Below are 15,943 nucleotides of genomic sequence, written 5' to 3' on the forward strand. Positions count from 1 at the left end.
GGTGGCAAGGGCCTTGTCTATTGAGCACTTGAGTCTTGGTCTGCTGTCAGGGGCTGTTTAAGATTGAGTGTTTTATTTTCTTTGATGTTCACATTTGAGAATAGGGAAGTGGGAATTAAACAACAGATGCACTAAGCCGTTGTTCTAGTAAAACAATAATTAGCACCTGATAAAATTCAATATGGGTCGAAATGCACAATATAAACTCTCTCAATTCATCTGGTGTGGCAAACTGTGTTGATTCATCTTTGAATTTTATGAATAATAACACTCAGTATTCATGTATGGTTTATTATACAAAATACAATAGAGGGGAAAACTAGTTGGGCAAAAGTTGGCAAACACTGTAGTACACTGCTAAAGCAGATGTACAAGTATACTTTGTGTGCTTTCAGTTGTGGGGCTTGAGGAGGCCCTTTGGGTTGCCATCCATCTAAGTGCCAGTTAGGTGAGCTCACCAGGACAACCAACAAATACAACTGTATTTTAGTAGTTTGTTACATTTTCATCTTAGGTAAGTTCCGCAGCAGACCAGTCATTCGTTTTCTTTATTTTTTTCTGGACTTTCTAGTTCATTCCATTAGCCTTTATATCTCGATACTTCATTGTAAATATTTTTAAATAAACATTTTTAAATGCTCCAGTTGTAATAGTAATCCTCTTGCTATGGAATTTACTTCATTTTATCTTAAGTTTTCCATGCAATATATTGGGTTGGCCAAAAAGTTCATTTGGCTTTTTCCATATGCTGTTTTATGTGTATGCAGTATATAAATATGCATACTGTGGCATTATAAAAAGAAAAGAAAAATATATAAAGTAGCTTAGGAATGGTAAAAGAAGTTGAAGCTACAGCAAGCAAGAAACATTTATATTTTAAGAGTTCATTAATGAGACATAGTTACATGTCATATATCTAGAATTAAAGATACTTACTTTATAATGGCACCCGTTTTAAGTAAAATATTTCTTTTACTTCTTTTAACCTTACATGAAAATATATAGAAAATGTAAAATGGAACCAAGTATGGGAAAGTTGAGTAAAAGTACTTGTAAGATAGTCAAGTAGGGCTTATAAAATTGTAACAGCATTGTCTGTTAATGAAAGAAAAGAAGTTTCATGTCTCTTAGTACTAATTTTCTGTATCAGGCATCATCTTCATATACAGTACAATCAGATGATTGTTCAAAAACCAAGTAATTCTTTTATTACCAAATTGCTGCAACACAAGAAAAGGTCACATGGTAGAGTGGCATTCTGCCAGAGTATGACAACTCAGTGATTGCGATTTTTCAACCGTATTATTCTGAGGACATTGTGGTAATCAAGAACTATCCATAACTAATGTATAAATAACTGCTTGCTTATCTCTACAGTAATCCAACTCAGATTATATATACATAGCAAAAAGCTTATGATAGAAGGTAGGAAATGAATATTTAAGGGTATCTTGTACATCAGATCTTTGTGTGTAAATATGTTTATAAAAATAAGTGTGTACATACACACACATAAATATATATGTGTATACATATACACACACACACACATCTGTAAGAACTTTTGTATCCTACAAGTTTGCATCTGTTGTTTGGTACCTAACAGAATCTTTGCCTTCTGAAGCTACTTTTTACTTTCTAATAATAGTTTGCTTTTGATCAGTGTTGTTCATTCAGAGATTACTGTATATAAGTGGCTTTTTTTAGTTAGACACCTTAGTTTACATGAATCTGACATTTAAATTGGAAAGTTGGCCACTAATTAGTCTAATTTGCACACCTTTCTTTAGAAAATTCCATTGGATAGTTAAGCTTAAGATACATAATGGATAAAATTTTCAGTATGGTTGGAATATACGTACTTTTATCACTAATGACAGTATAATTAGTAGAGATTTTGCCATTCAAAAGTTATTTTCTGAATTATTGCCATGCCCATAATATTTTAGATTGTATGAATCATCTTTGTTATCTTTATCACTACCCTGAAAATAAAGAGGAATGACAAATTAGGTAAAGAATTGTTTCAAAGATTATAAAGGTTTAAAAAAGATATAACTCACTCTTAATTTTATGTATGCATATGCATATGTATATGTTTGTGTGTATATATATATATGTGTGTGTGTATATATGCATTTTTAAACAAAAGCTGTAAATTCACATCCACTTTAAGGATTGCCATTTACTTAGCTTGGTAGTTTAATTTGTTAAAATCATTGCTATCTTATAGTTATTATTGAAAAAATTTTTTGTTTTCAACAGTTCTTTTTCTGAGACAATAATAAACTGATCAACTATTCATGAATAACTTAGTTAGAAGATGTGTCTCTTTAACAGAGTCATAATTTAAGCATAAGGAAAGATATGTGTGTCCATAAGGAAGTATCTCCTAACTGGTTTTTGTTGCTGTTGCTTTTGTTTGTTTTGTTTTGTTGTTACCTATTCTGGTTTCAGTAAATCACTCTTTTACAAAATTATTGTGGTTTTATTGGGTTTTTAAAGTTATATCTCTATAAATATATCAGTGGAGAAGACTTGACTTTTATGGGAAAAGGTATAGAGTATAGATTCTTAAAGCTGTCTTTTGTTTTGCTTTTTTAGTTCTTTTTTATGTATTTCATAGAGTATAGCAAGTGAGTAGGTAAAACATCAGAAATGTATAACTACAGTGAAGTCTTCTTAAAAGTAGTTGCTATTAAATTGTTTTCTATCATACTACCAGGCTTCAAAATGTTCTTTTAAAAGGTGTACTTGGTGAGTCTTATTGATTTTTGAACACTGCTGTTCATTTATCAGTTTAACTGAGTTATGGCTCTTAATCACATCTTAGTGCCCAAAACTTCTAACCTGAAAAGAAAAAAAGAGAGAGAAAACTTTGTTACTGGCTTTCTGACAATGGCAGGGAGTGTGTTAAACCAGTGTAAAATTCAATTAAACTGTCTAGCCAGGTTTTTGAAGCTGAAATGCAGACCCTTTCTGTTAAGCTTCTTATTTTCCTGTGACCGACACCGGTGGATGCTGGGTTATGCCAAAACCAACAGGCTGTAAAGTACCTTGTTTCATGCTCGCAGCTGATCAATATTTTTATTTTCCAGGCTTGCCCAGAAATCTGGAGGCAGTATCACCTAACGGTGAGTAGAAACACCTTTTTTATTTTCCCCAAGACCTAGCCTATTTACCCTTCTCTGAACTGTTGACCATAAAATATAGACAAGCATCTTCTACTGGAAGATAATAAACATCTGAAGCATTTTTGTACTGAGAAAGCAATAATATACTTTTTCTCTTCTCCCCTGCCCACTACTCTGTCCTTTATTTTCCAGTTCTTGAAAGATTTTCATTGTTTTTTATTACTCACATCATTTAATGATTACATCATGGTATTTCTCAGTTTTCCTAGATGACATTCATTAAAGGGGAAAAGTATGCTAGGAGCAAAAAGGAACAGTAGTAATCCAGCAACCCAGTGTCTTTAAAATGTTGTATTATCTACAGTCCACAAGCATACTATCCACACTATGTTCCATTATAATTTTTCTGGCTTTACCGAAAGCTTTACACATTATATTTTAGTGAAGCTAGAAAAAACTAGTATATCTTTCACAGAGAACAATTCAGCTGTCATATCCTTAAGCCCTTCTTGACTTATTCAAAATGTATAAATATCTTCTTTATACCATTCAAGTTATTTAATTCTTTGGTTTCCTTTTACAATGATTTTAGGCCACGTAGAAGCAGAAAACATAGTCTGCTGTGGAATCAAATTGACTAAAACTCAATATTACGAGTCAGTTTATTTTTAATATTTTGCTTAAATAATTTCAGTAATTCACCATAGACCCACTAGTCATTTCTTTTAATATATTAAATATGTTGTGCTGAGCAAGAACCAATAAAAATTACTCTTGTACTTACACAGTTATGCAGTATATTTAAAAGCAGTTCTTTAAAGTTTAACTTACTAAAAAAATGTTTTTTGTTTGTAGGAGGACATAGTAAAATAGAAACGGTAAAGTTTTTACAAAGCATGTCTTCTTTCTGCTCTCCTCTTAAGAAGTAAAAACAAACCAATAAGTCGACTCAGACTATCAGTGTGCCTGTTACAAGCCCCAGAAGTACATCAGGTGGTTTGTTTTCACATTCTGTTGTCACTGTTTACTTCGTTCAAAGATTCTTGGTAGAAAGCTGTAATTCCTCTACCATCCTCAATCCCAAATTGGGTTTCGTTAAAATTCTTTAGTGGTATCCCCTACTCAAAAATAAATACACACAGATGTGAGTGAGCACACGCACACACACATATACACACATTACACATATATGTTATAGATATAATGCATATGAACACATTATGTTTGTGTATAGGTAGCAGTTTTTTTTATCCTAACACACTATGGTGAAATTCTTAGCCTAAACTTAACTGGAATCGAGTCATGTGTTATACTTTTCACTCTTTGGAACTGTATAGCAAGTTTTCATCAGCATTTTTATGAAGTAATAGCCTAATGTATATGACATTGCATTAATTTTCTGTTTTCCTATAAGTTAGAGAATTCCAATCATGAAAACTTGAAGTGTAGGAAATAACTATTTTAAAACTATTCTTTTCATTATTTGCACCTGTATTTTTTTATATATATAACTGTCATAGAAGGATAGAAATCAATGTTTGGTATAACATATATTTTAAGGTTTGTTTAATATAGTAGCTTTTGAAAGACCTAAATTGTAAAAGGAATAGTTAGAAAAAAGTAAAAACAAAATGAATTTGCCTTTGGAGAAATCACAGTATATTCTATCTGTAGGTTTAACAAAATCATTTTGAAAAGTTTGTCTTAAATCTGGGATCATGATTAATTTTTCAAAATAATATTGAAATAACTATCACAATTCTAAATTATCAAGTTTCAATTAATAAGTAAGTGTTAGTTTCCTGTGTAAGCATAAATGCAAAACAAGTATATTTATAATCGTGTACATCAGTCCAACTGAAATAATTATGCATATAGGCAATATCCTAATGTGTGCAGTTAAGCAATATTTAATCTTGAATAAAAGCAAGATACATGATGAGTTTAGTCATCTTCAGCTCTTTTACTAGGCGATGGACTGCCATCTATTGACTCATAGTAGCCCTCACACATGAATGTGGCGTCAATCAGGGCAGTGACCAACTAATGAAGCCCAGGTTAGAACTGCTGTTATATAGCCATTTAAACTAATCTTCTTAAATTTGGATATTTCTACACATAATCATTGATTAATTTCTTTTTCTAACCAAAACATGCCCATTTCTTATTCAGAATGAACTATGCTTTCTTTTTTAAAGGAAGAAGTGGATTTGTATATCTAGTTTAGAAATGTTTACATTTGAGAAGTTTTTGATTGCATTTATCTGACTGCCAGTCAGTGAGGATAGAAGGATATGTACACAATCTCAAGTTTAACTACTACAATTTAAGATCTATCCAGGAATCACTTTCTTTAAAAAAAAAATCTATAGGTTAAACATAGTTTTATTTCTCAAACACACAGGAAAGATGGTAGAGTTGACTGGTTTAAATGAGCCTGTGAAATCAAATCAGAAATTCCTTAAAATACATTCTGAAATAATAAAATTAAAGAAGTATTCACTATTTTTAGTAATTTCATGAGAGGTCAAATAAAGTCTCCTTTATAACTTATATCTGAATAATAGCTTTTTAACCAGACTTGACTAGACTCACTATATTAATAAAGAAAAAAGAAATAAGACCATCATCCTAAAGGGTGCATCCTAATAAAACTCTGGCACTACATATATTTATGTGTATATATATCCATATTACAACAGATATTTGGCCATGTCATTTTTCTTTATATATTTATTTAGTGGCTATAAAATTATATCATATTTAATGACTTTAGATTATCAATTTGTAGATCTGCATGGGAAAAAGAATAATATATGATTTTTATTTAGCAGTTAAATAATTTTTCTGAATAGTTTATGTATTTACCTCCTTCAAAAAATATTTAGAAAGTTTTTTAAATCTTCAATAATATAGCACTGTTCTTGTATTTTAATTTCTGTAATATTTTCAGATTTTGGTAAAGCCTAACTTTGAATATTCTTTTTCATCTTGTAGATAACTCATTCTAGATTTTAAAAATTTCCCTCTTTAACTATTCAAGAAGGAAAGTCCCTTCCCCCATCCCCTGTCATTTCTAGTCTCATTTATATTAAAAATCCCAGGCCAAAATGGCCACCAACAGAGTTTTACAACCAACAGAATTTTTAACTAGTAGAGGCTATAATTTGACATGTTTTAGACATTTTTTTGTCTTGTTTTAAATCTACTTACTTTAAAAAGTAACCAGGAGTTTGCTGTTTGGGGGGCAGATGTATTAAGAGCCAAAAAGGACAATACATCTTTTATGTTTAATTTTGTGCTTGGATTTCTTTGTGTGCATTGTTAAAATGTGTTACAACCTGCTACCTTTTATTTTAACTAAAAGTTTAAACAGGAAGCAAATGTGACCTTTTTGAAAGAATTAGGTTTTGAGTGTTTCTTTATATATAATGTTTGAAATACCTAGAATTCAAAAAGCAAAATACTTGCTCTCAGGGACAGGAACAGAAAGGAATAGCTTCCCTGTCTTCCTTTCTAGTCTAGGAAAGGCTTGTGACCTGCGTTTACTAGTAATTAATAGTAGTCTTACCTGAACTAATTGAATGCCAGAGTGTATCTTATGGACCATCACTAACAATATCATTTCATCTTGCCACTTAGTTTTCTCTCCTTCCTTGAAAACATCAATTTAGAAATGTGTTCTTTGGATTTTCACAGTATGGAAATGGGAGTTTGAATGTTACTCTCTAAAACATTCTCTGCCATACATTGAATAGGCAACCCTAAATGCCAACAGATTCAAATTTAACTTTAGGACTGTGTTTTATAGTCCAGAAGGAAGGACCAAGAAAGTGGAATTTCCTTATGAGGCAACAGCTATAGGCATTTATCCTGGAATTGTGATATCAGTTAGGGTGGGTGACAGTTTTCTACCTGGCTAATATTAAAATGGAATATATTTTAATTAACTTAAAATGTGAAAAAAATGAAGAGTTAAAAGAGATTCAGAAAGTCAGCCTCAAGCCAAAACCTTTTCTTTTCATGGACAGAAATCTCTCTTTTTCGCTTTCTCTCTCTTCATTGACTGTATATTGGGAATCCTAAATCTCCTAATGAGAGCTTCTTGGCTACATAAACAGAACTGTAAAACCCACAAGAACCCCATCCACACAGCAGATATCAAGTGCTAGGACTTCGATTTTTCTTCCATGTTTGTGTGTCTATGGAAATAGAACTGGTTACATACTGTGTTTTAAAATGTCAGATACTTCCAAACAGTGATAACTAAGCCTTACTCTATTTTAGAATTATTTGTCACCTTTTTCTTCATACTTTTTTTTGAAGCCTGGCATACAAATTATCACAAACTAAGACTTTATAAATTCATTTTGGAGGCCCTTATTTTGGTCTTTCAGTTCACTTTGCCAGCTTCCTTAAGAACTGGGAATACTCTTGTTTAAATTGTAGGGCTCTTTCCTCTGTGTCTTGAATCACTATGGTTGAGTGTTGTTATTAAGATATTACATCTCTGTAAAATTTTTCGGAGTTTTAGTTTTTATCAAAATGCCCTTAATAATACTAGAACACTGCCATAAATGTGAATGTACTATGCTCTGAGGACTCAGATGGTACATGGCTGTTTTGTAGTGCCTCAGGGCCATCTTTCCATTGTAGTACTAGAAAATAAATCATGCTGCTTTCTGTTTCAGGTTAGCTTTGGTGTCTGAATAAAAAGAGTTTTCTGAATAACCATTGATGACTTATTTTCTAATATTCCATTTTGATAGCAGAGATAGAAAATATATTTGTACAGTGACCAAAATTTTGAGTTTTTCAAATGGAAAATTTATATGAGTACTTTAATATTTACTTAAACACTCACCTTGTTCTTAAAGAATTTAGTGTCACCATTTTGCTGATAATTTTTTAGTTCAATCTAACCATGTTTTGAATTTAGTATAAAAGATAATTACGACATTTACAGAGTAGGTCAACTGATTTTTTTCACTAGCATGTTGGACTACGTTTGCTAGAACTTATCATTGGAAGCAATTGGAAAATGCAATTTCAAAGCAAATGAAACCTGGAATTATCAATCTCAATAAATGAGATTCATTTAAAAATAAATACAATTTGCCAAATCATCAAAAAGCAATTTTCGAAAGCTTCTGTAATAGGAAGGCGGAAAAAGGTGAATGTTGTGAATTATAAATGCATATGTTATTTTTACTCTCACAGTGTTTCATCAGACCTCTAGACATTGTATATATACAAACTTATTTTTGAATTTGAGTAGAATAAATTATTTAGATTTGAATATAATTTATTTCTATTTATTAAAGCACATGAGAGAGCCTTCATATTTTTATTTTGTCAAAGGCATATTGAGGTGTCATCTCCTTCAGTGAGAATGCCCAACTTACTTGATTTCCAGTATTTTAATGCAAAAATTAGTTTGTTTTAAATGAGGAATCAATATGGCATATTTTGAGTAGTTGTTTTAATATATTTAAATAATATCAAGTGCTTTATGAAAATAATTCTAATATAGATTTAAATGTTTCAGAAGAAATGAGAAGTATGCAGCATTCACACAATTTAGAAAAGATTCTTTATGAATATTTTGTCCAGGAAACAGCTGTGTTTTTGTCATTTTCTAAGTATCTTTAATGTCCTAATCACCCATTATTGTGATTTCTGGTTTTTTTAGGTAGTACATGTTGCTAATAATAAACTAATTGAATCTAAGCTCTATTATAAACTTCCTTTCTTCAACTGACAAAAAAACATCACTGTGCTGTTTGTATGCCCCTTAGTGGCTAGGAGCAAAGTCTATTACATAGAAGACATATATTTACTATATGGGCTTCAAGTTTTACTTCCATTTTAGAATTTTAAAGAAATACCTGTTGCGGTTTATATTTTCTTATCTGTTAATAAATGTTTCTCCTAAAGATTATAGAAACATGGAAAATGACATTTGGGCTTTTTGCTATTCTTTTTTTCTTTTCCTTAGTGTGTTCACCTTTATACTTACAAAGGAATTATAGTTAGGCAATTTCTTCTTGATACTTAAATTTTATTGAAATTAAATCTCAATTTCTAAGTATTTATAATTTTAGCATGTATAACATTTTTTAAATATTTTCTTTCTTCTCCTTAAAAAACATACATCATTCATATAATCCCAAAGAAGACTACATTGTGTTTTCCTTTGAAGCTCTACACTTTGAAATATTGTTCCAAATATGACAAAAGTCAATGTAAGCAGAGAGCCTGAGAATTTTCAAGATTCATGAAGTTTAATACTGCACAATAATACCTAGCTTAATAATAAATTAGAATTTAAAAATCTGAAATGTTGAATGCTTATTCTTTGTCATGTTAAATACATGTTAAGAGTATAGAATTATTAGGTAGGACAATTTTAGCATATTTGAGTGATTATTATTCATATGTGCTTTGAATGGGTGGTTCATGCATTCCTTAAATATATTCCAGGTGATTGAGTTTGTCATGATCTTCTCTGGACATTTCAATACAAGAATAAAAGTATACTGAACCAGTGATATTTGTAGTAAGCATTCCTTTTAGTAGTCATGCATGTGAATGACATGGTAGATTACAGTAATTCCTAACAGGTCTTAACTATTTAGGAATCGATTAATCACAATCATGATCAACTATAACCTTTAAAGGTTTTGTTCAGTCATTTGACTAATCTTCAGGAAAAGGCTCCTGAAAGAACCCCTTGACTTACTGACATGAATAATCTCTCTCAACTAGTGTTATATTTTCTGTTATGATATAAGATACAGTTGTAAACTTAGGTTGAATTAAGTTTAATATTTTAAAAGCAAAATCTCTTTAATTACTATAAGTTAATGGATTGCTGATAAACCCAGATTTTAGACTTGGAATTCATTTGCCATTTGATCCTCACATACCAGAAAGTCATGAGAGTTACATTTTTGTATATTTGCAGATATTTTCTTCTAGCTGTTTTGAGTTCAGCAGTGGTCCTCCAAGACCAACAACTGTGGTTTTTTAGAAATATCTAAATTATTATATGAAGAAAAATGCTACATGTTTAGAGGACAGTTGAGCAAAAATATTTTTTTTTAGTATCTTCGGAATTAAAGTAGATCTCCCCCTTAGTTGGTATACCAATAGACTACTAGATCACATTTGAAAAACAAGAATTATTCACTAAGAATGTTCAGAAATCCATATTAGCTTTGTAAAAAGGATTCATTGTGTAAATCAATTGTTAATAAAGCTATCCCAGTATTTTAATTCCTCTTTTTCAAAACTCATACAGAATTAACTCTTAAATAGATTTTAAGGTCACCTTTATAATTTTGTAGTATATCGATGTCTATAAATACCAGTTTTACATAAGTATTGTTCCTTTACATGTATTTGTGGATTATCCCACATTTCTTTTCAGTTAAGGGAACTAAATTTTGGATTGTTCCTTAACTATATTTATACAATAAAATCTTAATTCCCTCATTCTTAAATCACTCACATTTCATTTATTTGTCTTTATACCATATTCCTTCTCACATATTAAACTCTTTAGAAAAATGTACTGTAAAATTGGGGTGAAAGGGCAGGCTTATTTCTGAGGAAATTACTAGGAAATGCTTTAATCATAATATAGGGGAAAGAATGCCAGCTTTGGGATCAGACTTTGGTTTAAATTATAACTTTATGTTATAACTGTATTTAGCTGTGCAAACCTAGTTAAAATATTTCCCTTTTGAGATCCTCAGTTTCTTCATCTGAAAAATGGGTATAAAGCCTCTAGGGTTGTTGTAAGTATGCTGTGAAATAATAAATGTAAAGTACTTAGCACAGTACCTAACACACAGCCTGTGTTCAACAGCCTATGTTCAACAGCCTATATCCAATACAGCCATCCCACAGATGACTCACTCCTGTAGAAATAAAACACTGGACTCAGATTATGTATTTTAAAGTCTTAATAACCCTTTTCATGTCTGTCTCCTAAAATGTTTCCTCTTTAGAGCTGTTGAAATGAAATCCCCATAAGCAGTGTCTTTTCTTAAAATTATTTATCTCAGTTTTCATTTTCTAGTTATGTTCATCTTTTCTAGAAACATAGGTAACTTTGAATTAAATATAGCAGATTATTTTCTTAATTTGATTTGCCTGAAAATCATTATAAAGACTTTTTAAGAGTAGATCACAAACATATTTACTCCCTCTCTTAGTGAAAATGATGATATAGAATGTGTACCATTACAAAGATAAAATGGTATCATTTTGAAAAAACACATTGTTAATAAATGTATAATTCTTAAGTGGTAACATCAGTGTCGTCTGAATATAGTTATCTCTCATAAGCAATTATAATACTTTCTACCAAAGCTAGAGAGTTTATGTTAATCAGATAAAAAATGAAGCAAAATAGCACATCAATTTTTGCCCTTCAGGTAAAACTGCTTCCTGTGCCTTCATATGACTGATGCCAGAAACCAGCCTGATTTCACAGTGAAATACTGAATTATAAGAGCTTGGTCAGTTGTTCTGAAGACTCCCACCCATATTCTCATATAGGTCCAGCAGAAAGGACAACAAAAAATTAAAACACTTCCTCAATGGATGTGATTGATAGTCTTTCAAAGAGCATTCCTATTCCATATTCTTTATTTTAGGACAAGCAGGAGCTAAGATAGAACATATTGTAAAAGCATTACTTCTCCCGCTTTAAGGAGGTACTTACTGCTGTGGAATTCTCTACCTTTGTGGCTGGTGGCTAAGAGTATTTCAGTAGGATAAGCATGGGTGGGCTATCAGCAGGGGAAGAAGTATGTGTTGTAAGTCATGTGAAGTTATGACAAAAATGAGAATCTCGGGGCTTATTTGGATCCCCTGTGTATTAGCTAATAAATATAATAAAGCTGTGGTTCTATTATTCTACAGTTTTTCAGTGGGATAGTTTATATGCAATTATATGCAAAATATATAGGCAGATTTGAATATGTTAAGCACTGCATGTGGTTGGAAGATGTATATTAATGTGGTTTCTGTGTTTTATAATCTACCCCAGTAAACATTCACATTAAATATCAATGGATTCACACATGTATGTGTTCTTCTCTTTCCCTTCCCCCCACATCCTGTCTCCACGCCCTCCTCATCCCTCCACCCTTCATCAAAGCTTGTGGTCCTTTTCCATCCGTGTACTAAAAGGTTCTTTGTAAACCAGGCCATTTGTCCATCATTGTTTGGGGTCCAAACAGTGGTAAGATACCCTGTTACCGATCCCGCGTGCTATGAATGGCAGCTCCTCTCCGGACAATTGGCGGAGGGGCTGAGAAATATTCCTGAGAGGATTATTTAACCTTTCAATTTAGAGGGCACAAAGCCCAGCTGATTAATGAACTTTCTGATGGGCGCTGATAAGCGGATCTATTTCTTTATTTCCGCTAAAAGTGATTCCTTCTCCTGTCCATATTACTATAATCTTAAACATAAAATGTGGCAAATAGATTAAAAAACAGCACTAAAGAGTTTATCTGCCTGGCAAACTGAAGGAGCTAAATTAAAATTGGTAATGACAGCAGTGGCTCAGCCTCATATATGGTTTTTAAATGCACTGTGTATTTTGAAGAGACTTATTCTCCAGCACGACTGGTAATGACTGCTTTTGGTGCACAGTCTGGGGCTGGCTTCTGTTATCCCCACCCCACCCCACCCCCCACCCCCCAAAAAAAATGAGTTGTGTTATCTGGATGGCTGCAGACACATACGCATCCCCCTTTCTCACTGCATGGGCAGACAAGGTCGATAGCATTACAAGGTATTTGTGGCAGTGCTTGTTTCAGTTTTCAGAGCTGCCAGTTTCCAGGCGGATTTGAATTACAAAAGAAGAAGCTGGCATGAAAATTGAAAGGTTTTATCGGCTGGTCTGAAGCCTCATAGCACATTGCTTATTTATGCAGTCCATTTGCACCAGGAAATATAAAAAGGAAATACATTTTTAAAATAAGGCCATAAAGACCCAGATATGTTTAAGATGGCAAATAAAATATAGATACCTATAATATCTTTCCAGGAAACGATTTTCACTTAATGTTGCACATTACTTCAGAAGAGCATTTATGTTGCTGTCATAAATTTGTGCATTTGTGTCACTACGTAGGTAGTCTCTGGGGATTAAGAAAGAAGCCTTTGCTAACTTACTTTAAAATTAAAATAGACGGAGGGATAGCTCTGCAGTTTGAGAGCTACATTGGAAATATTTAAATAGGGTGGTAAATTAAACTTAAACTAACATTTTTGCATTCCATGTAAAATTAGCTATGGCCCAGTGAATAAATGCCACTGCCTTTGGAGAAAATTGGGATGCTTTTTAAGCCATGAAGATTTGGAGCATTCAGAGGGGTAAATTACTGTGATCCTTACTGTCTTGCATATGTTCATTGTTCTCTGCTTACTGAGGTTTTCTTTTTTGTTGTTGGTTTTTTTGGGGGAAGGTCAAGTAGGGTTAGAATGTCATTTACAAAAGGAAAAACCATAAATTAATAAATTTAATAGCTCTTTATAAAACTTATGCTTCATTCATTTTAGTCTTCAAATATATTGTCTGTTAGATTTTGCCTAACACTTAACATTGTGAATATATTATCTGGTTGGGAGTTATACCAACTGTTTACCTCTGTCCTTATTACTGTAGTGTAGTTTTGACTTGAAAAAGATACAGTCATGTAATCCCTTACACTGTAGGCTACATAAAATAAAGATATAAGTATATAAACATACAGTACTTCAAGGACTTGAATACTTAATGGTCTTGCCACACTGGTTATTTGCCGCCTTCAACCCATTGGCTTATAAAACTTAAGAGTATCCAAAAGAGGGATAGGGAGGAAGTTATGTGTACATAGGAAATTTCAAATCAAATTTCCAATCAGAATAAAGCAACACACTTTATTTGTTACAGTTCAAATGAACACTGTTTTAGAATTCATCTTCCAATAAAGGAAATTGCTCTATTATTACTCTCCGCTTAACCATGAGAGATGCAAATTTTTTTTTTTTTTTTTTTTTTTGCAATTTTCATTTTCACCAGTGTCTGGTACCTTTCTCATGTTTTCATGACCTGGACTAATTACTTCATGTAGTTTTTTTTTAACAGAGAAAATATCAAAAGCATACACGTCTGCTGCATGCTAATGATGTGCTGTACATTTTTTCATGAATTTTCATAAGGATTTTTTCTACGTAGCATGTGTGGCTTAATGATGTAATCACCCGATAGACTAGAAAATGCTCCAAAGGAGACGTTACGGTCTGTTGTGTACATAATACATGTTTCAAAAATCTGCCTAATTAAGGAATTACTCAATGGATTGGGAATCTGTTGGGTACATGACATAGTTTTTTTAACACATCGAAAATACAGGTATGTCATTATATATGGTGCTTTTAATGGAATTTTTAGGATAAGGGAAATTAATGGCAATGTCTGATGGAATACAATTGAATTCTTTTTTTTCACTGAGGAAAAACAAAGCTTAAAAATCTTCATGAAGGAAGCTTTGTTTTAAAATAATTTCAAAGCCTTTAGCTTGAGAAGAGACTTTCTTCCCAAATCTCTCACAGGGAAATAATACTATGAATATTTGTCAGAACAGTATGCAAATAGAAGGTTTTGTTCAAACCGTGGGTGGAGTAGACCTGGAGTTCAGGTTGCTAGGTGTGAGGGCCCACTCCAGAGAACCACTGAAAACAGAGAACAAGATACTAGCCTTTATAGGATAAGCAGTTTTGCCTTTTCACAGACTCAGCTTTGGTTCAGTTCACTGCAAAGCTATTTGCCCAACTTTAAAGTCTTTCTTTGATTCTTTTAGGCACCAGCTGTGATTTTCCTTGAATGTATACCAGTTACTTTTCTGTTGGCATTTATTTTGTGAACAACACCAAAGGAAAGGGAAGGCATCCATTCTTTCCGTGACTACTTTTCAAAAACTAAATAAAATACTTAGAATACTATATCTGATTTTAGAGTTGGTGGTAAAAATATTATCTTTAAATTGGGGGAGAAGTATGTTTTAAATTCCAACTTTTGTTCTGTCCAAATGTGAAATTCATGCCATTAGGTCACTTCAACTAGTGGACTTTGACTATGTGGGCAAGCTTTCGTGTTGTTGGAACATTTTCTTGACAAATCCTATTTGATTACTTGAGTTGGATATTTTAAAATACATGAATATTGGAAGGAGTCTTGAGCTGTTAGTTTATTAAAAGAATAAATTAATTGGAAATATTTTTGAAAGAATAAGGTAGTTCTCAAGCATGAAAAGCATAATTGATTTGAGAGGTATGTATACAGATGTTCAGGAGGACTGAAGCTAAGCTCAGTGCTTTACTCAGTGTTACATTTGGTCATGAATATATTTAACTTCAAGCACTTAATGTATTTGCTTTTTAATCTATATTCATATAACAAATTAGATTAATAAAAACAGTCTAATCTTTAAGCATATGTATGATTATAAAAATAAGTCTATTTTGCATTCACAGGAGTAGAAAATTCCCTTTAATTAATGAAATTGATTGCAGATCCTATATAGTAATGAGCTTCAACTAGATACAAGCCCTCATTGGATCAAAGTCAGTCTAGATAAGGGCAGCCCAAGGTCACAGAGGGAGATCCCCAGCAGGTTCATTTGCATAAAAAATTACTGTTAGAAATAGGATACTGAGGCAGCTCTGGCGGTTTGATCTCTTGGCCTTTGTCATGGAGATTCCTGGTAGTGAAGGGAGTAAGGCCAGTGTCCCAGATAATGATT

The 15,943-nt window shown here is 32.2% G+C and overlaps 1 protein-coding gene across 1 annotated transcript in view; it reads left to right on the forward strand.

The window, feature by feature from the left end:
• ZCCHC7 (zinc finger CCHC-type containing 7) overlaps positions 1–15,943 on the forward strand; it is a 247,885-nt gene that overhangs the window by 211,883 nt on the left and 20,059 nt on the right. The window contains exon 6 of the mRNA XM_052645215.1: positions 3,099–3,134. Coding sequence (XP_052501175.1) covers positions 3,099–3,134 — 36 coding nt within the window. The remainder of the gene's footprint in view (positions 1–3,098; positions 3,135–15,943) is intronic.

This window comes from Budorcas taxicolor, chromosome 8 (assembly GCF_023091745.1).
Source record: "Budorcas taxicolor isolate Tak-1 chromosome 8, Takin1.1, whole genome shotgun sequence".
Classification (NCBI taxonomy): domain Eukaryota; kingdom Metazoa; phylum Chordata; class Mammalia; order Artiodactyla; family Bovidae; genus Budorcas; species Budorcas taxicolor.